Genomic DNA, 27,767 nt, shown 5'->3' on the forward strand with positions numbered 1-27,767 from the left:
GCTGCCGGAGCACACAGAGTTCCGCATTCCCGAGTCCTCCCAGCCAGGGATCAGTATCTAAACGTGCTGATGCAACGCTTTCCCTTGTTCAAAATCTACTCCAGACCCCCAGCTGACCTGAAGAAGGCACACCAAGGGAACGCGGGATCAAAGTCAGGTAAGCCGCAAAGTTTAGGAACTTTAACAGGAAGGAGCAGGAGGAGGAGGTGGAGGAGGAGGATTGGGGTTTTGCACGGCGCCACGCTCGCACAGCTCTTTCTTATTCATTTATTTGTGTCGGGGGGGAAAAAACACACAAACATTTCCGTCATTTTGTGCAATCTTGTGTTTTTTTTTAATTTATAATAGTGCAAAAAAAAAAGTGTGCATTCACACATGTCTTTATTCGTTTTTGTTGTATTGTGTGGCGCTGTAGCGCATTTATGCAAATTCTCCTGAGCACATCTTTACTAATTACACACCACCATGCCTTTGAGTTGATCTGGATTTTTCTGGCTCTTGCTGAAGATCTGTGGAGCGAACATCCTGAATAATCGCTACATAAAGCGGAAATGCTCGTGACATTGAGAATTAAAATGTTTCCACTCGGCTCGTGCTGGTTACTTTTCTCCTGTTATGTAAGACACACTACATGTTTTACTGACGACCCACTTCCGCTTTGAGACTGACTCATAACACAGGGCGTTACTCTGGACCTTAAAGTAAATCCAGGCTGTTTATTATATACGTTGCATCTTGAATATCTGTGTTTTTAACATGTCGAGAATAATAACTCTGTCCTGTAATCCATGGAGACGCTTTGTTCATGCTGGAAACAAAACAAAACCACCCCAAGCTTGAATTTATTCTGCAATAAACAATGTCCATTTGTTTTTTCTGCATAATATCTAAAGTCTTTCAGGTGAATTCAAATACCTGGGGTCAGCCGTGCAGGAAAATGGGGGGGGGACTGCGATGGTGAGGTAAGAATATGGGGTGCCAAGTGTCACCGGGCCCATTTCGTCATCACAAAATGCATGTCGTTGGACGAAATGCATTTCGTCCATCACGAAATGCATTTCGTCCCACAAAATGCATTTCGTCTATCACAGAATGCATTTTGTCATCACAAAATGCATTTCGTTGGACGAAATGCATTTTGTCCATCACGAAATGAATTTCGTCCATCACGAAATGCATTTCGTCTACAGAATGCAGTATGGTAGATCACAGAATGCATTTCGTCCATCACAGAATGCATTTCGTCCGACGAAATGCATTTTGTGATGACGAAATGCATTCTGTGATGGACAAAATGAATTTCGTCCATCACGAAATGCATTTCGTCCATCACAGAATGCATTTCGTCTGACGAAATGCGTTTTGTGATGATGAAATGCATTCTGTGATGGACGAAATGCATTTCGTGATCTACCATACTGCATTCTGTAGACAAAATGCATTTCGTGATGGACAAAATGCATTTTGTCCATCACAGAATGCATTTTGTCATCACAAAATGCATTTCGTCGGACGAAATGCATTCCGTGATGGACGAAATGCATTCCGTGATGGACGAAATGCATTTTGTCCATGAAATGGGCCCGGTGACACTTGGCACCCCATATAAGAAAGACCTCAAATTGCAGGCAGGGTGGAGCGGTTAGAGAAGGATTTCGGGAGTCGTTTGTGATAGGAAAATCTCAGCAAAGGTAAGCTGTATAAGACAGTCGTGAGACCAGCTGTGATGTATGGATTGGAGACCGTACCCTTAACGAAGAAACAGGAGGTGGCAAAGTCGAGGAGGTTTGCGATGGGAGTGACGAGGTTGGAAGAAGAAGAAGAAACGTTTGTCACATGCACAGTGAAATTCATCCTCTGCATTTAACCCATCTTGAAGCAGTGAACACACACCCAGAGCAGTGGGCAGCCACACCAGAGCGCCCGGGGAGCAGTCAGGGGTTGCTCAAGGGCACCTCAGCCCAAGGCCAACCCACGTCATGTCTTTGGATTGTGGAGGAAACCCACACAGACACGGGGAGAACATGCAAACTCCACACAGAAAGGCCCTCGCTGGCTGCTGGGTTCGAACCCAGAACCTTCTTGTTGTGAGTCGACCGTGCTAACCACTACACCACCGTGGACAGGATAAGGAGCAAGCACATCAGAGGGACCGCACATGTGGAGAGTTTGGGAATTAAGTTAAGAGAGATGAGATGGTATGGGTGAATCCTGAGAAGAGATGCAGAGCATGTTGGAAGGAGAATGTTGAGGATAGAGCTGCCAGGTGCATGAAAACAAGGAGGATGTGGACATGAAAGTGGTAGAGAAGGATGCGGAAGACGAAAGATCTGCTGTGGTGACCCCTAATCGGGAGCAGCCAAAAGAAGATCCAAAGTCTTTCAGAGAATAAAGAATAGTAGTTAAAAGGAAGTTTCGGTAAAGCCTCATGTCCTCTTTGAACATCATTCCATTGACATTTCGTCCCACTTTGTTTTTTGTTTGTTTGTTACAATAACCTCCACTCTTCTGGGAAGGCTCTCCACTAGGTTTTGCAGAGCAGCTGAGGGATTTGTGTCCATTCGGCATTAGTAAGCTCAGGGACTGCTGACTGATGAAGTTTGGGGTGTCGTCGGTGTTCCAGTTCAACCCGAACGAAGGTGTTCATTAGAATTGAGGTCAGGGCTCTGTGCAAGACACTCGAGTTCTTCCACTCCAACCATGTCAGATTATGTCTTCATGGAGCTCGTTTTGTGCACAGGAACATTGTCATGCTGGAACAGATTTGGGACTCGGTTCCAACGAAGAAAACTTGTAATGCGAGACGTTCTAGAGAATTATGCGCTTCCAACTTTATGGTAACAGTTTAGTAAAAAAAAGTCCCACGTATTTGTATGATAGTCAGGTGTCCACATGTGCGTAATTTATGCTGTTTGTTTATTAAAGGAACAATCAATACCGAAGCACTTTTTTTATTTAAAAAATATTGATATTGAAATCAGGTCCTGGGTTCGAGCCCAGTGGTATCTGTAGGTGTGAATGTGAGTGTGAATGGTTGTTTGTCTCCGTGTCAGCCCTGCGGTGACCTGGCGACTTGTCCAGGGTGTACCCCACCTCTCACCCATAGTCAGCTGGGATAGGCTCCAGCATGCCTGTGACCCTGTTGAACAGGATAAAGTGGCTACAGATAATGGATGGATGGATATCAAAATATTGATTCTGGTGCTAATTTGCTGTATATTCATTATTTTGATATGTTAGCTGGTGCCGACCATGCTGATGTCACAGAGAAACATTGTAGTGCAGTTACACTGGAATTTAATAGGAGGGGGAAATTATCAACAATTTTAAACCATTTTCCAGTGATGTTTGTCATATTAATGAGAAATCCAGCGGAGAAGTAGTGGAGACAGGAAACATTTGACTCAAATTTCCAGCATGCAGTGCTGCTTTAAGACACAGTGGTGCTGAATTACAGCAGAGACTTGGCTTGGCGACAATGGGGTTGATGGTGGTATTAACATGAAAGTTGAAGGTATGGAACCTGATCTATTTGAGCAGAGCGTACAGATGAAGATCTGAGAGAGCTGGACAGACTCCGGGACTAAAATGCTGCTGCGTTACTCTCTTTAAGTGAAGCTGAAGTGAGCGCTAAAGCTGAGGCCATAAGTTCACATGCACCTAGATTAACAACATTCGCGCTCAATGTTTCACCACTACACACGTTTCATGTTACTGTACATTTCCTCTGCTAAGTCAGTTTTTCACTTTATTTCCATAAGAGGTCATTTTGAAATAATATCTAAGAGACAAATGTATTTAAGGTTTTATTTGCTATGTCAGATTTTTAATGGGTCGAAAGTTTACATTCAGTTTGTTAGTATTTGGTGGCTTTTTTTTTTAATTGCTTAAACTTAAATCAAAAGCTTGGTCACCTTCTAGAAGCATCTCACAATACTTTGCTAGAATTTTTGCTCATTCATCCTGACAGAACTGGTTTGTAACTTAGGTTTGTGGACCATCCTAAGGTATGCTTAGGATGAGTGTCCTGCTGGGAGACCTTGACTTTCTGGCTGATGTCTTAAGGTGTCTTAAGTATTTCTTGATAATCCTCCTTCCTCATGATGCCAGTCCGTTTCCAGTAAAACAACCCCACAACGTGATGCTGCCATCTCCATGCTTCACAGCTGGAATGGTGTTCTTTGGATTAAAAGCCTCTCTGTTTTTTTCCCATACATAGCACTGATCATTATGGCCAAACAGAATTATTATTTTTTTGTTTCATTTACCCAGAGGTCACGCTTCCAAAAAGCTAGGCCTTTGTCCTGGTTATCACCTGCAAACTTCAGTCTGGCCTTTTTTTTTAATGCTGGTCTTGGAGCACAGTGGAGGTAGTGTCATGGCTGAGGCTTGCATGACTGCTTCTGGGAATAGGCTTACTAATCTTTAATAAAGATGTAACTCATGATGGTAGCAGCAGAATGAATTCAGAAGTCTACAGAAACATTCCATATGCCAGTTTACAAAGAAATTCATCCAATCTAATCTAATCATGCAGCAAGACATTGACCCAGAACACACTTCCAACACAACAAAGGACTTCATGAAGGTGTTAACATGGGTGGGTGTGGACTAGACTAGTCAAGTCGGTGATCAGACCTTAACCCAACTGAGCATGCATTTCACCTCCTGAAGAGGAGACTGAAGGGAGGACACCCCCCCCCCCCCCCCCCCCCCCCAAAAAAAAAAAAAGGCGCCCCTGAACGAAGCTGTGCTACAAGCCTGGAAAAGCATCCAGAATAATGCAACAGTTTGATGATTGCTTGATTCAGTTATTGCAAGCAAGGTATATGCAACCGAATATTCTGCATTATTTACTTTTACTTACTATAGAACAGCTTCAGTCTGTCATCTATTATACGGTACTTTTTTTTTTTTTAAGATTTTTTTTGGGCTTTTTTCACCTTTATTGGATAGGACAGTGTAGAGACAGGACAGGAAATGAGTGGGAGAGAGAGACGGGGAGGGATCGGGAAATGACCTCGGGTCGGAATCGAGCCCAGGTCCCCGGATTTATGGTATGGCGCCTTAGCCACCTGAGCCATGGCACCCCCTATTATACGGTACTTTTGCTTACCTAAAATTGTGGTCTGACGGCAAAGGTGCCATGATCCAAATTGTTTAATGCATCTAGATGTAAAGATGAGGAATTGAAAGCTGAAATTCTGATCTATCAGCATATCTTTTCATCTCAAACCCAAATGTTTTCAATGTGCAACAAAACAAAAGAATTGGCCTTGCTGTTCCAATACTTTTGGACACGACTATGTACAAGTATTTGCTTTTAGATCAATTAATGTACAGACATATTTGCTTGGGTGGTGTAGTGGTTAGCACTGTCTCGTCACAGCAAGAAGGTCCGGGTTCGAGCCCCGTGGCTGGCGAGGGCCTTTCTGTGTGGAGTTTGCATGTTCTCCCCGTGTCCGCGTGGGTTTCCTCCGGGTGCTCCGGTTTCCCCCACAGTCCAAAGACATGCAGGTTAGGCTAATTGGTGGCTCTAAATTGACCGTAGGTATGAATGTGAGTGTGAATGGTTGTGTCTCTCTATGGCCAAGTTTACATTAGACCGTATCTGTCTCGTTTTCTTCGCGGATGCACTGTCCGTTTACATTAAAACACCTGGAAACGCCGGGAAACGGGAATCCGCCAGGGTCCATGTATTCAAATCTAGATCGTGTCTGGTCCGGTGCTGTGTAAACATTGAGAATACGCGGATACGCTGTGCTGAGCTCTAGCTGGCATCGTCATTGGACAACGTCACTGTGACATCCACCTTCCTGATTCGCTGGCATTGGTCATGTGACACGACTGCCGAAAAATGGCACGGACTTCCGCCTTGTATCACCTTTCATTAAAGAGTATAAAAGTATGAAAATACTGCAAATACTGATGCAAATACTGCCCATTGTGTAGTTATGATTGTCTTTAGGCTTGCCATCCTTCCACTTGCAAGTAGTAAGTGATATGCACTGAGATCACACACACAGCGGCTCAGTCCCGAATCACTGCTCGTGCGCTATACTCGCGCGCTCTGTGAGCTGCGCAGGGCTGGAGTGCGCACCCTCCAGAGGGCACTCGCTGTTCAGGGCGGAGTGATTTGGAGCGCAGGATGCCTGCGGAGCCGAGTGTATCCGTGTATTGGCGTTGCTGTGTGCACGCGAATCGTTTTAAAAACGTTAATCTGATGATCCGCTGATACGGTCTAATGTAAACCCCACCTGAGAATGATGTATTTTCTGTCTTCTGAGAAGTTAAATGCAGCGTAATTTCCTTTGGTGCCAATATTAGTCAAAAAGCATGATGATTAATGTAGGAAACTGTTAACCAAAATGAAAATGCACCGACCAGCATGTTAATGAAAGATGTTTAAACTAAAGTCAAGTCAGAATTTCATTGCAAAATTTAATCTTGTACAACATTTAAGATAACAGTGAGCAGATTTTCCTCTTAAATCTGAGTGATAAAAACAGATGGAGCTATTTACACAGTAACCGTTAGGGTTTTGAGGTGCAGTTGGAACACTCCTGCTGTATGACAATATTTGGTTTTGTTTTGTTTCAATACGTATAATTATAGCAGTATATTTGTATGGCATTATTTGTATGATGTATATTTGTATGGCATTTGGTTACTATAAACCCCCACTATTTCGTGCTTCACGCTGTGACACTGAAGGTGGTTGATTTAACTGAAGTCTCTTGAAGTTATAAAGGTCGATGCCATTATGTAGCATTATGGACTCTGTTATGCAATGAGAAGTGCACTTTCATTGCTTCCAGATTTTCTTGACCTCATGTTGCCATGCATAAATTTTCAGAACTGAAACTGATTCTTGGCTCTACTGACTTTTTAAATAAACCTTGTTCTTCATAATAAATAGTAACTTTTCATATTTTCAGATATCATTTTCATGTTGATTGGGAACAATTTAATCTTAAACAGCCAGATAAACAAACGTGCTTGGATTCTTATATTTAAGTGAACTTTGGAAGTCTTATTTTTCATTTGGATATTAAATGAACTTATGTGTTAGATGGGATGTGACAGTGTGTCAGAGTGGAAGAGATTCTGCTGAATCGGTCTGTGTAGCTAGAAGAAAAATGTGCTGATCTGGGATATTTTCCCCTTAGATAGCAATACGTTTTAAGCCACTTGATGGTATCATCCACTGTAGTTTGAATGTGAATAGTGTGCAGCAGTATGGTGTGGTCTGGTCCCACCATGGAACAGTAAAAGTGAATAGGCCTGTTACAGTGCTTTACAGTGTGTTCTACAGTTAGAATAGCAAGTGGGTTTCTTTTTTTAGCACATACTCGTGCTGTAGTTGTTTTCCAGCTGTAACTAATAAACTGGTTTGTTTGTTTTTTTTAAGTTTAAGAGGGATAAAATAAGGCTGTCGTACAGTCAATCTGACTTGTATTATCTTCTTGTTGTTTTCAGAAGACAGCCATTCTTCAGCAGAGAGGCCGAAATTATGAAGATTGCCATAATTTATCAACTCGCTGATCTTGCCAAAGTATGGAATCCAAGGCAAAATGTACTGAAAACCATATTTAAAAATCATCCTCCTAATTATAGCCGTGTCGCTTCAGGGAAATCTTGGTTTGAATTTTAAGAAATGAAAGTTCTTTTTTTTTTTTTCCTGATGTAATTCCGTTACTGACTTTTCTTTCCTCATAAAAGATTTTGCGTTCAGAGTTAAACATGGCCAATCTTTCTATGCTTTTTTAGGGTGAAAATATACCCCATACAATGTGAAATTTTTATTTAATACCATTATCTTGAGTCCTGTAACTAAAAAAAAAAAAGTTACCACATTTTGTTGTGAATATAATTCAGTTACCGAAGAACTACCCAAATATTAAAAGGCTGTTTTTAAATTAAATGCTATTTTTTGAGGGTTGGTTTGTTTGTCTGTCTGATCGCAGACTCCCAAACATGTTCCGAATGGGTGATAAATGTTATAGTCTGAACACATGTACAACAAGTAATAAGAACTATGACGACCCACAACCAACTCAAAGCGAAGCTTTTGAATTGCAGGCGCAGGCAACCACTAGCCTGGGCCCGTCCATCCTAAGCGTGACGCAACACGAGGGCCTGTTGCGAGCTTAGTCTGGCCAGGCAAGCTATCTACAGCTCTTCCAAGCTCCCGAAAAATCGGGAACCAATCAACTTTGAGCATCTCCAACGGCCCTGGGTAGAGGCGTGTTCGAGGCAGTGACGTAGTAGAACTGCGACCGGAAGCCATAGATTGTTTACAGAATCTATGCCGGAAGCGCTTCATTCACTAGAAACATTACGAACATAGAGCAAGTTCTCATTGAAAACGGAGCAAAGAGCAGCCCTGGAGGTATTTATTGAAAGGAAGGATGTTTTCGCCTTGTTCCCGACCGGCTTCGGTAAGAGTTTAATCTACCAGTTAGCCCCGTCGCGTCACATACGTCAGAGGAAAGAGTGATGTGATTGGTTTAAGCTTCGTCACAGCCTTTTCTGGCTTCGACCAGTAGCAAACTGAGGCATTTCAGGGAGGCGGGTCAACCACGGGCTCTGGGAAACGGTTGGGCTTAATATCTTGGCCAGACCAATAGCTCGTAGAGCTTTGCAGTCGCGTTAGCCAGACTAGGCAACCACAGCAATAACAATTCTCCCCAATCCGTGTTCTCTGTGAACGGAGTAAATGGAGCAGAGTTCTGGCAAGAGAACGATTACTTATATGATGTAAGACAATATCCCTTCTCTAAGCTCCATAATAAAAAAAAAAATAATAAAAAAAATCTTTCTGCAATCAGCTACCACAAGGAAGATGATGAATGTTTTGTGCATTTGAGGACAAGGTTCCAGGATCAGATGCTCTTTCTTGGCGATCTCTCCAAGTGAAAGTTAGTGTAAAGTGTGCACTTTGTTGGGTCTCGCATGGTGTGCATTTCAGCAAGCCATAACTGTAATACAACTGTAAGCAGTACAGTACTTCTGGGATTTTTAAAGTGGTGCAGTGTTGACTAGACGTTAGTAAACTGCTTGTGATGACCAGCCTTTGAACATCTAGCCAGTTATAGTTAGATACGTCTAATCAGTCATAGCTCATAGTGCAAAAATGGAAAGCTATTGTATCGCCTCAAAATGTCAAATGAAATGCCTAGGGGGTATCTGACTGGTTTTCATTTATTCCCTTGGAGAGGTCAGGAATGGTGGCTATTGTGGCTTGCATTTTCACAGAGGGACATAAACACACCACCCTCTCCCTAACAGCACTGTACTGTGCAGTGACCGTTTCCAAACGGAACGGTTTTGTTGAACGGTTAGGAGAAGACGCCTGTTCTGTCCAGAAACCAGTCATGCCATTTGTTGACGCTGCAGGTAAGATGAAGTTCTTTTCTGTTGGTTATCCCTCCGTCATTGCCAATGTTTCAAATGCTGTAAAATGAATTCTCGGGCTTCAGCAACAAATACAGTCACTGTCTGAAGGCATGCCCTGGAACTTTCCGTATCTTCACCACCAGGTCCCTGCTAGCACCAACGGATGATTTTTATACTCTGGTTGTTTTTCTCTCTGTATTTTGTGTTGAGCGTGCAGACTGCACCTGTGCTAACTCTTCATTGGCATTCTGTGAATTAACGTCCGAGAGAAGTGTCACTGCTTCGTTGTCAGACGTGTTGCTTTTCATGTGAAAGCAAATAAAATATCACACTTGCAGCAGAAGCCATCATGTTCAGGAAACGGGTGGCAGACCGTAGGTTGAGTCAAACAGAATTGCTTTATAGAGTAACCTTTCACCATGAAACAATGTAGTTAAAATCTCCCTTGATAACATTGCTGGCTGAGAGATATAGGATGTTAACTGAAGGTATCACTGCTCCATTGGAACATTTAATGTAGCATTAAATAAAAACAGCCTCAAATATTGTCCCTTACAGCAAACTATATTGTTCCTGCTGCAGTATGCTTCAAGCCACTGCTCCTGATGCATCCATTCATGAGTGCAGGACCCCCAGGTATCCAATGCACAGCAAGTTTGTTGATGCAGTGGACAAGATTTTTTTTTTTTTTTTTTACATATATTAAGGATGTTGAGAAAGTGTGTGCTGTTTATATGCCGTCAACCCCCCGTGGCACTTGCCGAGTGCCATGACGCTGGTAGTCTCACCTTTTTATTCTTCTTACTGATTTACTTCATGACAAGGTAACACCACTTGTCAATGAATGGTGGCATGCTTTTGATTAGTTTTCTACTTGATAACAGCAGGATTATTCAGTCATGGGTTTGGATTGTATCGGTTGACTAGGACAGTGAGGGTGAGCTAGTATCCAAGGGCATAGTTTATTTTGAATAGGGCACGATCGTTCAGGCAAAAAGGTCTGAACCAAACAGGCACTGAATCAGCATTCAAAACAAAAGGAACAGGCAAAAGGCATTAATTGATAAACAATCCAGAATGATCAAAAACTAGAAAAACCAAGCGGGATATAGAGGCAAGGTGTTGGAGTGAGCTAATGGAAAACTGGGAGCAATATGAACACTTTTGTAACTGAATACAAATGTTACTCAGAATGAACAGATACCATCAAGCCATGAAGGGGCTTAGGGGAAGCCATGGCCTAAAAGTTTTGGGACCAAAAGGTTGCTGGTTCGATTCACTGGACCAGCAAGAATCGCTGAAGTGCCCTTGAGCAAGGCACCTAACCCCCAACTGCTCCCCAGGCTGTACTGGGCATGCTGTACGTCACTCTGGATAAGAGCGTCTGCTAAATGCCATTAATGTAATGTAACGTAACTATACCACTTATCTGTCAGGGTCACGGGGGAAACTGGAGCCAATCCCAGCTGACTTCAGGTGAGAGGCGATCGCCAAGGAAAAACTCCCTCAGACGACATGAGGAAGAAACCTTGAGAGGAACCAGACTCAAAAGGGAACCCATCCTCATTTGGGCAACAACAGACAGCCTGACTATAATATTAACAGTTTTAACAGGTATAACCCTCAACTGTCCTCATGGGGCCGTCCTTCACAGGAGCGGTGTGATAAAACTCCGACCAGACACAGGGCACCAGGATGGATCAAGCAGGTCCGAGGGGCAGAAGAGGCCAGCATCTCAATCCCAGGATCAACATGTAACTCAGAGGGACAGATTGGGGGGGAAGAGAGAGAGAATGAAAACACAGGTTGTTAGGTATGCCCTAAAAATGACAAGTATTAAATCTGTGTGGTAGGCTCGCAGAGACGAGAGTCTTTACATTAGGCATAACACACAACAATGGCATGTTAATATGGTAAAAAATATCATGACCTGCTCTGGCTGGATGCTTGATTGGGTGATGGGAGCACACTCCTCAGCAATGATGAGATGCAGATGGGACCCTTAGGGCTGGCCAAGACAATTCAGTTACATTTCACCGGGTCTGGGACATGCGACAGAATGTCTGACGGCCGATTCCCTGCAGGCTACGATAGCCAGTCGAGGTCTCCACCCTCTCCACCAAAAGATTTCCTGTTGACTCCATGTAACTCAGAGGGACAGATTTGGGGTGGGGGGGAGGGAAAGAAAACACAGGTTGTTAGGTATGCCCAATGTCACCTGAATAAGTAGGAGCAGTATACATATTGCACCGAGTACAAGCAGGGACTCCGGCAACTAACTATGACAGCATAACTAAAAGGAGAGAGCCAGAAGGTAATACAGGCATGAGGGAGCCCCGGGACATAAAGCAGCCAGCCACTACACCGTCAACAAACTCGAGTGAGCAAGCGAGTGGGGACTGACAGCATCCATACATCCCAGTTTACCAAAACACTCTATGTCTGAGGACCCTCCAGATCTACACCTTTACCTCATAAACACCATTAACAAAAGGCTTGACTAAACAGATATGTTTTCAGCCTAGACTTAAATGCTGAGACTGTGTCTGATTCCCGAACACTACTTGGAAGGCTGTTCCATAACTGTGGGCCTTTGTAAGAAAAGGCTCTGCCCCCTGATGTAGCCTTCGCTATACGAGGTACCAGCAGATAGCCTGCACCTTTTGATCTAAGTAGGCGTGGCGGGTCATAGAGGAGCAGAAGTTCACTCAGGTACTGTGGTGCGAGACCATTTAGTGCTTTAAAGGTCAATAGTAGTATTTTATAATCAATACGAAATTTGATTGGGAGCCAATGCGGTGTGGATAAGACAGGCGTGATGTGGTCATATTTTCTAGTTCTAGTAAGGACTCTTGCTGCGGCATTTTGAACTAACTGGAGCTTGTTTATGCACTTATTGGAACATCCAGACAGTAAGGCATTACAATAATCCAACCTGGAGGTAACGAAAGCATGGACTAGTTTTTCTGCATCATGCAATGACATTAAATTTCTTATCTTTGCAATATTTCTGAGATGAAAGAAAGCTATCCGGGTGATATCAATGTGAGTTTCGAATGAAAGACTGGGGTCAATAATCACTCCGAGGTCTTTTACTGCTGCACGTGAAGAAACAGAAAGGCCATCCAGAGTCACTCTGTAATCAGAAAACTTACTTCTAGCTGGTGTCTTCATCCACGTTGTTTTCCCGGCGCTTGGTGATGCCATGACAACCGGGAAAAGGAAGTACATTTTCACGCATGCGCATATTTCATTTCCGCATTATTACTATCGTATAGCACGGTCGCAAAAACTACCGCGTGAACGCAAGTAGGGCTGCACCGGTGCTAACATGCTTCTCTCTAGTAAGCAGGTTTGTGACGTGTGAACGCTCCACAAAATTTACACCGGTGTAAGATATATCGCAACAAAATACATCGGTGCAGCATCGATGCAAATATGTGCCGTGTGAACACCCCTTTAGAGTAGCCAGTTTTCTTAATCTGCATTTCTTTGGACTGTGGGAAGAAACCCATGTTCTAAACAAATGTGAATGCAGATAAAAATAAGTGCATTTTATTATTATAGGGCTGACACATGGAGACAAACAACCGTTCACACCTACGGTCAATTTAGAGCCACCAATTACCCTAACCTGCATGTCTTTGGACTGTGGGGGAAACCGGAGCACCCAGAGGAAACCCACGCAGACACGGGGAGAACATGCAAACTCCACACAGAGAGGCCTGCATTGGCCACTGGGCTCGAACCTAGAACCTTCTTGCTGTGAGGCGACAGTGCTAACCGCGACAGTGCTAACCACTACACCACTGTGCCACCACATTTTATATATAAGAGTTTGGTTCCAAAACGGCAAATTTGAAAATTTGTGGGGGCGTCGTGGCTCAGGTGGATAAGGCGCCATACCATAAATCCGGGGACCCGGGTTCGATTCCGACCCGAGGTCATTTCCCGATCCCTCCCGTCTCTCTCTCCCCCGCTCATTTCCTGTCTCTACACTGTCCTATCCAATAAAGGTCAAAAAAAGTCTTTAAAAAGAAAAATTGAAACTCCCATCAAACCATCAGCAATTATCATGTCTTACTCGTACCATATTCAGTTTTCGCCAAAACACAATATCTGCCGTTGATTTACACACTGCATGCCTTTTGTTCCAAAACGCAACAAGCGCCATCACCAATTTTTCTCAAAACCAGACATCCATTTGGCCAATCAGAGGCCACCATTGGCATGAAGTCTTCTAAGATGGCTGCGCCCATGAAGTAGGAAATCGCTTCATCACTTCTCGCATTTATTGGACAATTTTATGCTGAATTATGAATAATTTTGATAAAATAATCTAAAAAAAATCTCTAAAATAATGTGTCGTGAAAACACGGTTAAATGCATTTTAAATAGAAAGGGATATGTAGCATTTTGGGGGGGAAAATGCAATGGCGTGGATATGTAGTGACTTGACAAAAAAATAATTACTTGTTCAGTTAAAAGCTGTTAATTATTTCTGGATTTCATTTTTGAAGTTTATTATCATTAAAGGACATGGGACATGGATTTTTTTCTGGGTATAATTATGTATAAAGGACATAAGAAATGCTATCTAAATCACTGCAGGGCGTCAAAAATGTGAAAATCATCACATTATTCAACTTTTTTATACATCAGCGTAAAACAATGATTCGTTAATTAGCTAGGTGGTCACGTGACCCGTGACATCACAAAAACTTTCCAAGGAGCCAGCGCTTGGGAATCTAATGTAAACGGGTTACCGAAATGGACACCATCGACAGTGACATTCCCGATGTTTCACAGAGATGTGAAGTTAGACCCTATCAATTCGAACCGATAGCTGGAAATTCACATGAACATGGATCTTGTCTTTACTCTGACGGGTCAGATGATTCTGAGAGTGAGAGTTCATTCAATCCCCATGAAACTGAAAGCGGTCGGCTGGATAACACTTCCTGGTAAGTTAAAAACAATTCTGCTCAAAGGCTAATGATCTGTTGAAAGAAGTATTATTTTTGTATCATACACTGAAAGTTCATCATAGATCTAGCTAAAGTCCGTTGCAAGCTAGTTTTTTTTTTTGCTGATATTTTTCGAGATTGATTGATTGAGATACAATGCTTCCAGAGTCCGAGATGAAAACATTCAAAATGGCGAAACGCCATCACACAGCCAACAACACTACGCCATTTGTCGAAAGAGATGAAAATTAAGAAAAGTTAAACAAACTTACCAACATAACATTTATTTAAATGTCCATTAATGTTACAGGATTTTTTGACTGTCTCTACAGTTGTAGGAATGTTAGGCCCTGTATATTATGGCGCTATCACTGCCTCCATGAACCCGGCTATACGGCCTCTTAAATTTGGCTTGGCAATTAATATCGCTCAGTACCTGAGTATTAATGTTGAAAGAATCCTCAGTGAAATGGTCCGAACACAGTTTGTGGGAAACAGTAGGTGCAAAGTTTTTTCTACGGCAGTAGTGAGCCCACACTTTCCTCAGCTTCGGGTCCTTGGGGAATGCAAAAAAACTTACTCCAGGGCATTTCCCATTGAAATTATTGCAACCATAAGCAGCACAATACACCATGATGTTCAATGTACGTTAAAGACTATAAAAACAATTTTCTTGTCATTCACTTCTCCATTCATCTACCCGCTTGTGCTGTGCCCGAAAGTTTTTGTGACGTATGATCACGTGACAGCGGCTCTTCCGGTTGTAAAATATGCATATCGGAGCTCGAGCAGAAATGCCATATAATCATCACGAATATAACGATTTTGCTGAATTTAATAGATGATTTTGTATTTGGCCCTGTGATGACCTGGCGACTTGTCCAGGGTGTACCCCGCCTTTCGCCCGTAGTCAGCTGGGATAGGCTCCAGCTTGCCTGCGACCCTGTAGAAGGATAAAGCGGCTAGAGATAATGAGATGAGAATGAGATGAGATTTTGTATTTGTTGATGCAATTAATTCATATTTTAATGGAAAGAAACTGATATAGCGTGCATTTATGTTTCATGTCCCATGTCCTTTAAGGAGTTAGTCAATAAAGTTTAAAACAGGATACAGTGGTTTTCCTTTTCTCACTTCCCGTAATCAGAAAAAGTGATTTTTCTCAAAACAGTGGAATTGGATATGCAAGGGGCTGCAAAAGTAGGTATACAGTAATGAAAAACAAAACATTTAGTATTCAATGAAACCTAGCACCACTATTATAATACTGGAATAATCCTTACTGTATACCTACTTTTGCAGCCCCCTGTGTAGCGTTTTGGAACCAAACTCGTATATAATTTTTATTTATTTATTTATCTATCTATCAATCAGCTTCCCAGAAAAGTTCACAGAGCATCTGTGTAAAACAAGGTGTGTATCTGGACTGGGATCCCATGTGACACAGCAAAAAAAAAAACAAAACGTCATGCAAGCAGGAAGGTTTTTTATAAAAACCTGTATGCGGATACAAGTGCTCAGTCTGAGACAAAGCTCAAACCAAGCCCGTGAATGTGTATTGGTATGCAATGTATTTACATAATTTCCTCATTCATCTTTAGTAACTGCCTGGTCAGGGTTGCGATGGTTTAAAGTACTAGTCAGTTTGTATTTGGGAAATGGAAGCAACTAAATTTATTATAAAATACTGTTGATGGGTACAAAAGAAAGAAAGCACAACTTTATTCATCACACACTTGTGAAATTTCCTCTCTGCATTTAACCCATCTGAAGCAGTGAACACATGCATGCACGCACACACCCAGAGCAGTGGGCAGCCATGCTAACAGCGCCCGGGGAGTTAGGTGCCTCGCTCAAGGGCACCTCAGCCCAAGACCGTCCCATATTAACCTGCATGTCTTTGGACTGTGGAGGAAACCGGAGCACCCGGAGGAAACCCACGCGGACACGGGGAGAACATGCAAACTCCACGCAGAAAGGCCCCCTCCGGCTGCTGGGTTCGAACCCAGAACCTTCTTGCTGTGAGGCGACCGTGCTAACCACTACACCACCAAAAATAATGATTTATAAAAACAGACCTGTGCACATCTCTAGTTGAGACCAGCTATGAACTGTCAGAGCAAGAACTCTCAGATCATGATGACGGAACATGCTGTCAGAGCAAGAATTCACAGACCATGCTGACCGTGCTGGAATTTCTACATCTGGGGTTTTCCACTGTTTCCAGAGGTATAGATGTATGGTTCATTAAAGGGGAGGAAAAAAATATATATTTTTTCCACACTCTGTTCAGCTTTAAATCCCAATACAGATAGTCATAATGTTACACAATATACCCTGTTAAACAGTGAGTTAATGAGGATATAACGAGAATCAGGTGAGAGTTCTGGAAGTGGACTAATATTTTGGTGGTGATATTGTGAGGACAAAGATGAGTTTATACTCCTCAAAAAGGACTTTTTGCAGACTGATGAGCTGCAGCATCCCACCCTCTAAATTACATTTGAAGAAATGCGATTTCCCAGCTGAAAGGATTCAGTGGGTTCTTCAACCCATTTGAAGATTTGGACTATCTGCTTGCTAAAAAGACCTGGATAGTAATCCTCACACAGTTAGCAGAATTAGCAGTAGCCTTTGTGTGGATCGGTGCCGACGGGGTGGAATTTGGCTCAGACTCACACAAGCAGGATTTGACATTTCAGATCTATCTCTCTCACTTCTTCCAGCTTATCCCACTTGGGTGTGGGGTTGCTGCCATGGGGACCCTATTGATCCACATATCATAATGCATAGTTTTACACCAGATGCACTTCCCTGCTGCAACCCTCCAGGCTTAGGAAACACCTATGGGCAATTTAGAGTAGACAGGTTATCTAACTGCATGTCTTTGGACTGCGGGGGAAACCCATGTGGACACGGGGAGAACATGCAAACTCCATACAGAAAGGCCTCTGTTGGCCACAGGACTCGAACCCAGAACCTTCTTGCTGTGAGGCGACAGTGCTAACCACTTCACCACTGTGCCACCTGACATCGCAAATCTAACATTCCACCTTTTGTCCACTTGCATATTGCATGTGTGTATTGCTGCCATTGATTTTTATTTATTTATTTTTTTTAACAAGTAATGTAAACTTTCACTTGGTCAGAGTAACTTGATGACAAAGAGCATCTGTATACCCTTATCAAAAAGAAGTATATTCAATTAAGTACTATTTCCTTAAGTATACTTTTGTGTACCAAGTATACTGATATCAATGTACTTATAGTATACTTATCTAATACTTCTTGGGACTAAATTGGCCCACTTTTAGTTTATAAAAAGTATACTTTAAGTCTAAGAGAAGTAAACTTTGACTATACAATGAGTATTTTTTACTGCAAGTATACCACAAGTAAACTTTTTACCGTATATACTAATAGTTTACTACAACCCCGATTCCAAAAAAGTTGGGACAAAGTACAAATTGTAAATAATAACGGAATGCAATAATTTACAAATCTCAAAAACTGATATTATATTCACAATAGAACATAGACAACATATCAAATGTCGAAAGTGAGACATTTTGAAATTTCATGCCAAATATTGGCTCATTTGAAATTTCATGACAGCAACACATCTCAAAAAAGTTGGGACAGGGGCAATAAGAGGCTGGAAAAGTTAAAGGTACAAAAAAGGAGCAGCTGGAGGACCAAATTGCAACTCATTAGGTCAATTGGCAATAGGTCATTAACATGACTGGGTATAAAAAGAGCATCTTGGAGTGGCAGCAGCTCTCAGAAGTAAAGATGGGAAGAGGATCATCAATCCCCCTAATTCTGCACCGACAAATAGTGGAGCAATATCAGAAAGGAGTTTGACAGTGTAAAATTGCAAAGAGTTTGAACATATCATCATCTACAGTGCATAATATCATCAAAAGATTCAGAAAATCTGGAAGAATCTCTGTGCGTAAGGGTCAAGGCCAGAAAACCATACTGGGTGTCCGTGATCTTCGGGCCCTTAGACGGCACTGCATCACATACAGGCATGCTTCTGTATTGGAAATCACAAAATGGGCTCAGGAATATTTCCAGAGAACATTATCTGTGAACACAATTCACCGTGCCATCCACCGTTGCCAGCTAAAACCCTATATTTCAAAGAAGAAGCCGTATCTAAACATGATCCAGAAGCGCAGGCGTCTTCTCTGGGCCAAGACTCATTTAAAATGGACTGTGGCAAAGTGGAAAACTGTTCTGTGGTCAGATGAATCAAAATGTGAAGTTCTTTATGGAAATCAGGGATGCCGTGTCATTCGGACTAAAGAGGAGAAGGATGACCCAAGTTGTTATCAGTGCTCAGTTCAGAAGCCTGCATCTCTGATGGTATGGGGTCGCATTAGTGGATGTGGCATGGGCAGCTTACACATCTGGAAAGACACCATCAATGCTGAAAGGTATATCCAGGTTCTAGAGCAACATATGCTCCCATCCAGACGACATCTCTTTCAGGGAAGACCTTGCATTTTCCAACATGACAATGCCAAACCACATACTGCATCAATTACAGCATCATGGCTGCGTTGAAGAAGGGTCCGGGTACTGAACTGGCCAGCCTGCAGTCCAGATCTTTCACCCACAGAAAACATTTGGCGCATCATAAAATGGAAGATATGACAAAAAAGACCTAAGACAGTTGAGCAACTAGAATCCTACATTAGACAAGAATGGGTTAACATTCCTATCCCTAAACTTGAGCAACTTGTCTCCTCAGTCCCCAGACGTTTACAGACTGTTGTAAAGAGAAAAGGGGATGTCTCACAGTGGTAAACATGGCCTTGTCCCAACTTTTTTGAGATGTGTTGTTGTCGTGAAATTTAAAATCACCTAATTTTTCTCTTTAAATGATACATTTTCTCAGTTTAAACATTTGCTATGTCATCTATGTTCTATTCTGAATAAAATATGGAATTTTGAAACTTCCACATCAGTGCATTCCGTTTATATTTACAATTTGTACTTTGTCCCAACTTTTTTGGAATCAGGGTTGTAGTTCTATACTTGTAGTCCACTACAAGTATACATGTAGTTTACAAAAGCATACTTCACAGTATACTGGAAATATACTTCGAGTCCACTTTTTAGTTTATAAAAGTATACTTTATAGCATATTGGAAATATACTATTAGTTACTGGTTATATACAGTACATCTAGTTCACTTTTTAGTTTTGACGTATACTGCAATTACCCTTCTAGGTACACTTAGTTTTCTAACCCTTACCTCATGCACACTACCAGTAGACAACTTAAGTGTTTTGTACCTTAAGTTACAATGAAGTTATAAAGGTAAGAATTCACAAAATAACAGATACGGGCAGCACGGTGGTGTAGTGGTTAGCGCTGTCGCCTCACAGCAAGAAGGTCCGGGTTTGAGCCCCATGGCCGGCGAGGGCCTTTCTGTGCGGAGTTTGCATGTTCTCCCCATGTCCACGTGGGTTTCCTCCGGGTGCTCCGGTTTCCCCCACAGTCCAAAGACATGCAGGTTAGGTTAACTGGTGACTCTAAATTGACCGTAGGTGTGAATGGTTGTCTGTGTGTCAGCCCTGTGATGACCTGGCGACTTGTCCAGGGTGTACCCCGCCTTTTGCCCGTAGTCAGCTGGGATAGGCTCCAGCTTGCCTGCGACCCTGTAGAAGGATAAAGCGGCTAGAGATAATGAGATGAGATTTATTTATTGAGGAAAATGATCCAATGTTACATATCTGTGAGTGGAAAAAGTATGTGAACCTCTAGGATTAGCAGTTAATTTGAAGGTGAAATTAGAGTCAGGTGTTTTCAATCAATGGGATGACAATCAGGTGTGAGTGGGCACCGTTTTATTTAAAAAACAGGGATCTATCAAAGTCTGATCTTCACAACACATGTTTGTGGAAGTGTATCATGGCACGAACAAAGGAGATTTCTGAGGACCTCAGAAAAAGCGTTGTTGATGCTCATCAGGCTGGAAAAGGTTACAAAACCATCTCGAAAGAGTTTGGACTCCACCAATCCACAGTCAGACAGATTGTGTACAAATGGAGGAAATTCAAGACCATTGTTACCCTCCCCAGGGGTGGTCGACCAACAAAGATCACTCCAAGAGCAAGACGTGTAATCGTCAGCGAGATCACAAAGGACCCCAGGGTAACTTCTAAGCAACTGAAGACCTCTCTCGCATTGGCTAATGTTCATGAGTCCACCATCAGGAGAACACTGAACAACAATGGTGTGCATGGCAGGGTTGCAAGGAGAAAGCCACTGCTCTCCAAAAAGAACATTGCTGCTCATCTGCAGTTTGCTAAAGATCACGTGGACAAGCCAGAAGGCTATTGGAAAAATGTTTTGTGGACGGATGAGACCAGAATAGAACTTTTTGGTTTAAATGGGAAGCATTCCATTTGGAGAAAGGAAAACACTGCATTCCAGCATAAGACCCTTATCCCGTCTGTGAAACATGGTGGTGGTAGTATCATGGTTTTGGCCTGTTTTGCTGCATCTGGGCCAGGACGGCTTGCCATCATTGATGGAACAATGAATTCTGAATTATACCAGTGAATTCTAAAGGAAAATGTCAGGACATCTGTCCATGAACTGAATCTCAAGAGAAGGTGGTTCATGCAGCAAGACAACGACCCTAAGCACACGAATCATTCTACCAAAGAATGGTTCAAGAAGAATAAAGTTAATGTTTTAGAATGGCCAAGTCAAAGTCCTGACCTTAATCCAATCGAAATGTTGTGGAAGGACCTGAAGTGAGCAGTTCATGTGAGGAAACCCACCAACATCCCAGAGTTGAAGCTGTTCTGTATGGAGGAATGGGCTAAAATTCCTCCAAGCCGGTGTGCAGGACTGATCAACAGTTACCGGAAACGTTTAGTTGCAGTTATTGCTGCACAAGGGGGTCACACCAGATACTGAAAGCAAAGGTTCACATACTTTTGCCACTCACAGATATGTAATATTGGATAATTTTCCTCAATAAATAAATGACCAAGTATAATATTTTTGTCTCATTTCTTTAACTGGGTTCTCTTTATTTACTTTTAGAACTTGTGTGAAAATCTGATGGTGTTTTCGGTCATATTTATGCAGAAATATAGAAAATTCTAAAGGGTTCACAAACTTTCAAGCACCACTGTATCTCTAAGTCAATAAAAAGTAAACTGAAAGCATACTCTTATTTTTAGTTTAAAGGAAGTATACTAGACGCGCACTTGAATAAACTTCTTTTTTGTAATAGTAACTGCGCATGTTCAGTCTGTTGTGCGTCAATCAATTTGAGAGCAAATGTATTTCTCTCATCTCAGTAAAATCAATTATTCACTGCACTTAAAGAAGCACCTTCTGCCAGGAAAGGTTTCACGCATCGATACTGTCAATGACCTATTAACAGCTTCCTTTATTTTTGGTGTTTTCACTTTCCTTACAATGTTGCTGTTCAAAGCCGAGGAACTTCCTCATGTGAAATATTTTGTTTTATTTCCAAGGAGTTGTTGCACAGTACACTCTAATCAGCACCGTTCTACCAAACATGCTCATTACATGTTGGTGGCAGCAGTCTGAGACTTCCTACCCCTATCTAAAATTATGCTTTTGGATCCACCTGTCCCTACCATACTATAAATTTGATGAGACTTGCATTAAGCTTTGAAATTTTGGAAGTTCTTGTCATGGTTAATGCGTTTCATTGCATTTTTAAAAGTGCTTTCAAGAGCAGATCCATATCTTAATCCAACTTGTCATATTTGATTATATTTTAGGTTGCTCACTATGGTGCTCGGAGTGTATTTTCGTGCTCTATAGGACTTTCGGGTGAAAATCTAAACAAAGGGAACACTGTTGTATTCCATTTATTTTTCCAAATTAATCATGCTGTCATCGCTTGAATACATGCTTGTCCTAGCTGGCCCACATGGAGTTTTATTTGGAAACATACACCAAGTTTCAAGGATGGAGATTTGAGTGGATTTCACTCAGGAAACTGCTCGCTGTAATGGTATTCGCTATGATGGAGCACGTATAGATGCATTATACTCATCTTAAGCTGTAGTCTCCTCTGAAAGTATGAGAAGAGCAAGGCCAGTTCTTTTGTTTTTGCTATACGCTGGAGACATTTGAGATCAAAAGAGGAATATGAGATGATGGATCAAAATTTCAGCTTTCATTTCCTGATGTTTACGCCAGCACGTGTTAAACAACTTGGAACATGGAACCTTTGGTGAGCAAAAGTACTGGAACAGATAGTCGTAAAGTAAATAAATACCACTCTTTTTTTATTTGGTTGCATGTTCTTTGCTTGCAATAACTGCATCAAGCTGGCCTCCTACAAACATCACCAAACTGTTGCAGTCTTCTGTTGTGATGCTTTTCCAGGCTTGTACTGCAGCTTCTTTCAGTTGTTTGTTTTCTCCTTCCAGTCTCCTCTTCAGGAGGTGAAATGCATGCTCCGTTGGGTTAAGGTTTGGTGATTGACTTGGCCAGTCTAAAACCTCCCCTCCGATGAAGTCCTTTGTGTTGCCAGTGTGTTTTGGTTCAGCGTCTTGCTGCATGATGAAATTTATCCTAATTAGATTGGATGCATTTCTGTTTAAATTGAAGGCGGAATGTTTCTGTAGACTTCTGAATTCATACTGCTGCTACCATCATGAGTTACATCATCAATAAAGTTCAGCGAGCCTGTTCCAGAAGCAGCCATGCAAGCCCAGGCCATCACACTGCCTCCACTGTGCTTGACTGACGAGCTTGTATATTTTGGATCATGAGCAGATCCGTTCTTTCTCCACGCTTTGGTCTTTCCATCACTTTGGTAGAGGGTAAACTCTATGGGAGAAAATTTAAGCTTTTCTCCCATAGACAGCTCTCTAGTCTTCATGTTGGTTTATCCTTTTTTTTTTTTTTTTTTTTTTTTTACGGCAAATGCGGTCTTCACCAAAGGTGCCATGCTCCAAGTTGTTTAACACATCTAGATATAAATATCTGGAAATGAAAGCTTTAATTCTGATCTGTTGTCTCATACATATTTTGATCTCAAATCCAAATGTCTTCAGTGTATAGCAAAAAAAAAAAAGGCTTTGTTGTTCTAATACTTATGGAGCAGACTGTGTATTTAATAGACTCCTGTAGTTTTGTAACTGCAACATGTGTTCTTTTGTTGGATTTATTACTTATTTCTACCACACAAATATACATGGAGCCCTGTGATGACCTGGCGACTTGTCCAGGGTGTACCCCGCCTTTCGCCCGTAGTCAGCTGGGATAGGCTCCAGCTTGCCTGTGACCCTGTAGAACAGGATAAAGCGGCTAGAGATGAGATGAGATGAGAAATATACATGGGGGGGAAAAAAATAAGTGTACAAATAATTTCAATAGAAGTTCATGTCTCACAGTTTGTCTGCTCAATCACAAATTATGGAGTTTGTTAAATATGCAACATGGCCATGGGGTCAGATTCCAGGCCTGGCTAGCCATAGCACTGCAATATATATATATTTTTTTCCCCTTAACTTGATTTAGCTTATGAACTAATTATAAAACCCTTCATAAATTAGATGCAGGGCGGCACGGTGGTGTAGTGGTTAGCGCTGTCGCCTCACAGCGAGAAGGTCCGGGTTTGAGCCCCGTGGCCGGCGAGGGCCTTTCTGTGTGGAGTTTGTATGTTCTCCCCATATCCGCGTGGGTTTCCTCCGGGTGCTCCGGTTTCCCCCACAGTCCAAAGACATGCAGGTTAGGTTAACTGGTGACTCTAAATTGACCGTAGGTGTGAATGTGAGTGTGAATGGTTGTCTGTGTCTATGTGTCAGCCCTGTGATGACCTGGCGACTTGTCCAGGGTGTACCCCGCCTTTCGCCCGTAGTCAGCTGGGATAGGCTCCAGCTTGCCTGCGACCCTGTAGAACAGGATAAAGCGGCTAGAGATAATTAGATGCAGTTTGGTAAAGCAGGCTAAACACTATTGCTAATGCCCTGTAAAACCAGAGCTTAACACATGATCTTTCTGCATTCCTTATGTTTTAACAGAAAATGGCGACGTAGTGGTTAATACTGTTGCCTCACAGCAAGAAAGTTCTGGGTTCGAGCCCAGCAGCCAACAGGGGCCTTTCTGTGTGCAGTTTGCATGTTCTCCCCGTGTCTGCGTGAGTTTCCTCTGGGTGCTCCAGTTTCCCCCACAGCTCAGACGTGCGGTTAGGTTAACACAGGGCAGCCATGGTCTGAGGTTGGGCTGAAGTGCCCTTGAGCAAGGCATCTAACCCACAACTGCTCCCTGGGTGCTGTAACATAGCTGCCCACTGCTCTGGGTGTGCTCATTGCTCACTTGTGTGTGTTCATTGCTTCAGATGGGTTAAATGCAAAGGATACATTTCACTGTGTGCTCAAGTCTGTGCTTGAGTGTACGTGTGATTAAAGGCTTCTTGGCTTGGCTTGGAAATCACGACTGCATTTGAAAGAATCCGTCACTCCTGTTGTGTCTTGCACTTTATTATGATCACTAGAAAGTCTTAATTCTGTCCTACATTTTCCTGCATGCTTAGATGTTAATGTTGACGTGAAACTGGCAAGGGTTCTTTTATCTGAAAAACTGCCTTTAAGAAAAAAAAAAACAGTAGCTTAGATGCAAGTTGTTCTTTCTTTTGCATTATCAGGTGCAGAAACCGTTATGTAGCCAGCATCCACTGCAGACACAAAATGAGCTCTTGAATTCCATTGCAGACTTCATTTCCAGCCTCGAGTCTTGTTAAAAGTGGGTGTTTTTTTTCTGAAAAGGATTTTTGGAGCAGGCCAGTGGTGGAGGCCGATGACATTGTGCTGTTCCTCTGTGGCCACATTCCAGTGTTCTGACACAGAGAGCGGTGAGCAGGCCGGCGTGGGGGGGAAAGCGGGCAGCGGGCGGGTTTTGGCTGGCTCGCTCTCTTCTCTCTACGGGATAAAGGGGAATGTGTCTGGGACTACTTTTGTGTGTGCCTTTCAGCCTGGCCTCTGGAGCGAGTCTTGCCAAAGCGGCTGTAAATGGGAGTATGCTATGGAAGGGTGGAGAGGGAGCTTGTGAGATGTATATTGTTTGTGTGGCATGGAGTGGCAGGGGGAAAAAAGGAGCAGGGGAAAGGTAGTGTATGTGTGATTTTACTCAGTTTGGATGTAAAATGTTATTGACTGGTAGTGATGATGGGCTGGTTGTGTTTTGTGAAGTCTGTGTGTATGGTCGAACGTGCATGCACTGGGGCGTAGACGTGCCACTTTATCCATCAAGGATATGTTAATCTGGGGGACTATGGTTTAAGAACTCGCCCGTATTATTAGAAAAATGTTGCAGGCTTAAATAAGCAGGCGTGCATGTTTACAGTACGACCATATGCTATAAATTAAAGTTGCATCATTCATGTAATTTTTTTTTTTTTTGGATTATTTAACAACCAAGGTTTTACAGAAAGGCCACACTCTGTTTTGCAGCAGTCTGTTTTGTCTCCATAGAGATTAAGTACTTAAGTGAAAATGATCTCCAATTCCTCTCATGATGTGTGTTCTAGCTGTGGTGAAGGGCGTGTATGCCATGATGCCCGGACAGATCCCTGACCCTTCGGTGACGGCAGGCTCTTTACCCAGCCTGGGCCCGCTGGCTGGGATCTCTGCCACGACACTGACAGACCAGCTGAAATACGCCGACCTGTGCAGCCTCGGAGCCATGCTGTCTCCGCTGCACCTCTTGGGCAAGCTGAGCAAGCACCATCTTCCTATTAAAGCAGAGGTGAGGCATGAAATTAGTTTGTTTACCAAGTGATCTTGGTGTTAGCGCAGCAAATTTAGCTTGAAAACATGGTACACCCGAATGTTGGAACCTAGTAAGTACTAAATTGTATAAAAAAAATTAAGTTTCGCAGGGCAAATTTATTCACAACTCTTCCATGAAATGGAAGTTTAGTTAATTATTATTTAGGTGCAGAATATCGCTTTGAATTTACTCGGAATATTTGATCTATTATTGTTCTTATGAATATCACTACTGCAAAGAGAATATGTCCAAGATCTAGAAATGCAGAAGTTTATGAATTGCATTTTTATATCTACAAAGAACAATGAGTCCATCTAGTGGGCTGTCAGTAATTACAGTACATGAAGTAATTACAGTACATGAAGTACGAGACCGAAGACAGTGTTGTCCTTTGTCATCTGATTAAAGGCCTAGTCAGGATATCAGGCACATGAAACGATCTATTCATCAATCTTTATTAACTTTGCATCATCGTGATTGTTCATTGTACCGCCCCAACTGCATTTAACCAGAAAGCAAAGACACATTTAAGAACATTTCACTTGGTTTTGTGACTCTGTAAATACCCGTTTGACCTAATGAAGTAATGTAGACTTTGGTACCTCATTTAGAAAGATGAGGAGGAGGAGAGGAGGAAGAGGAGGCGAGAAAAAAACAAAGTGGCAGCAGCACGATGTCGAAACAAAAAGAAAGAGCGAACGGAGTATCTACAAAGGGTGGGTTTTCTTTTTTTTTTTTAAGTTTCAATGATTACACTACAGCACCCTGCATGTCAACAACTAGACAGAATACTGCCTGTAACATCCACACTACAAAATCAATTATAATGATAATCATTCTGAAACTGTGGCCTCAGGAATCCGAGAGGTTGGAGATGATGAACTCTGAGCTCAAAGCGCAAATCGAGGAGCTGAAGCACGAGCGCCAGCAGCTTATCCTCATGCTCAACCGTCACCGGCCGACATGCATCGTGAGGACAGACAGTGTGAAAACCCCCGAGAGCGAGGCGAACCCCCTCTTGGAGCAGCTAGAGGCCAAATGAGGAAAAGTGCAGAGACTCAGAGTGGTGCTTTTCCACACTTACTGTTTACAGGTTAGCTTCCATACAGCTAGCTAGAAGCACTTAGCTCTAAACTCTTGGACATTTTAAGGTTGAACGAGTAAAGCACTCCAACCCGTATGCTTGGAGTGTTTGAGCCTTTGTGGAACCCACGCATACATGTCCCAATCAGATTGGGCAACGTGCTGACAGTTACAAGTTTGTAGTACCTTTTTTTTTTTTTTTTTTCCCCCCCCGTTTGTGGTCATTCTGTGCCTAATGGTTTTACCTTAATCCAACGAGGCAGTTTGTAACAGATAGCAAAAACAAAATGCACTTCCTCAAGGTATCATGTAAGATCTGTGTTTTCGGCAATGCAACTGGATGATTTGTGCTATGTTCAAGTCATGATATGCCCTCATGAAATTGCTTTTACTGTTCTTTCTTTCTTTCTTTCTTTCCTCCTTCCTTTCTTTCTTTCTTTCAAGACGCAGGCGTCATGTATGCACATATACAGTATATGGACTGTTTACATCTTGTTCTTATAGTTACCGACAATTTATATATATATATA

The 27,767-nt window shown here is 42.4% G+C and overlaps 1 protein-coding gene across 1 annotated transcript; it reads left to right on the forward strand.

The window, feature by feature from the left end:
- On the forward strand, nt 1-27,767 carry jdp2a (Jun dimerization protein 2a). The gene is made up of 4 exons (XM_060933153.1): nt 1-157; nt 25,913-26,130; nt 26,766-26,870; nt 27,011-27,767. The coding sequence occupies exons 1-4, from the start codon at nt 70-72 to the stop codon at nt 27,194-27,196; spliced, it is 597 nt and encodes a 198-aa protein (XP_060789136.1). The 5' UTR covers nt 1-69; the 3' UTR covers nt 27,197-27,767.

This window comes from Neoarius graeffei, chromosome 11 (assembly GCF_027579695.1).
Source record: "Neoarius graeffei isolate fNeoGra1 chromosome 11, fNeoGra1.pri, whole genome shotgun sequence".
NCBI lineage: Eukaryota > Metazoa > Chordata > Actinopteri > Siluriformes > Ariidae > Neoarius > Neoarius graeffei.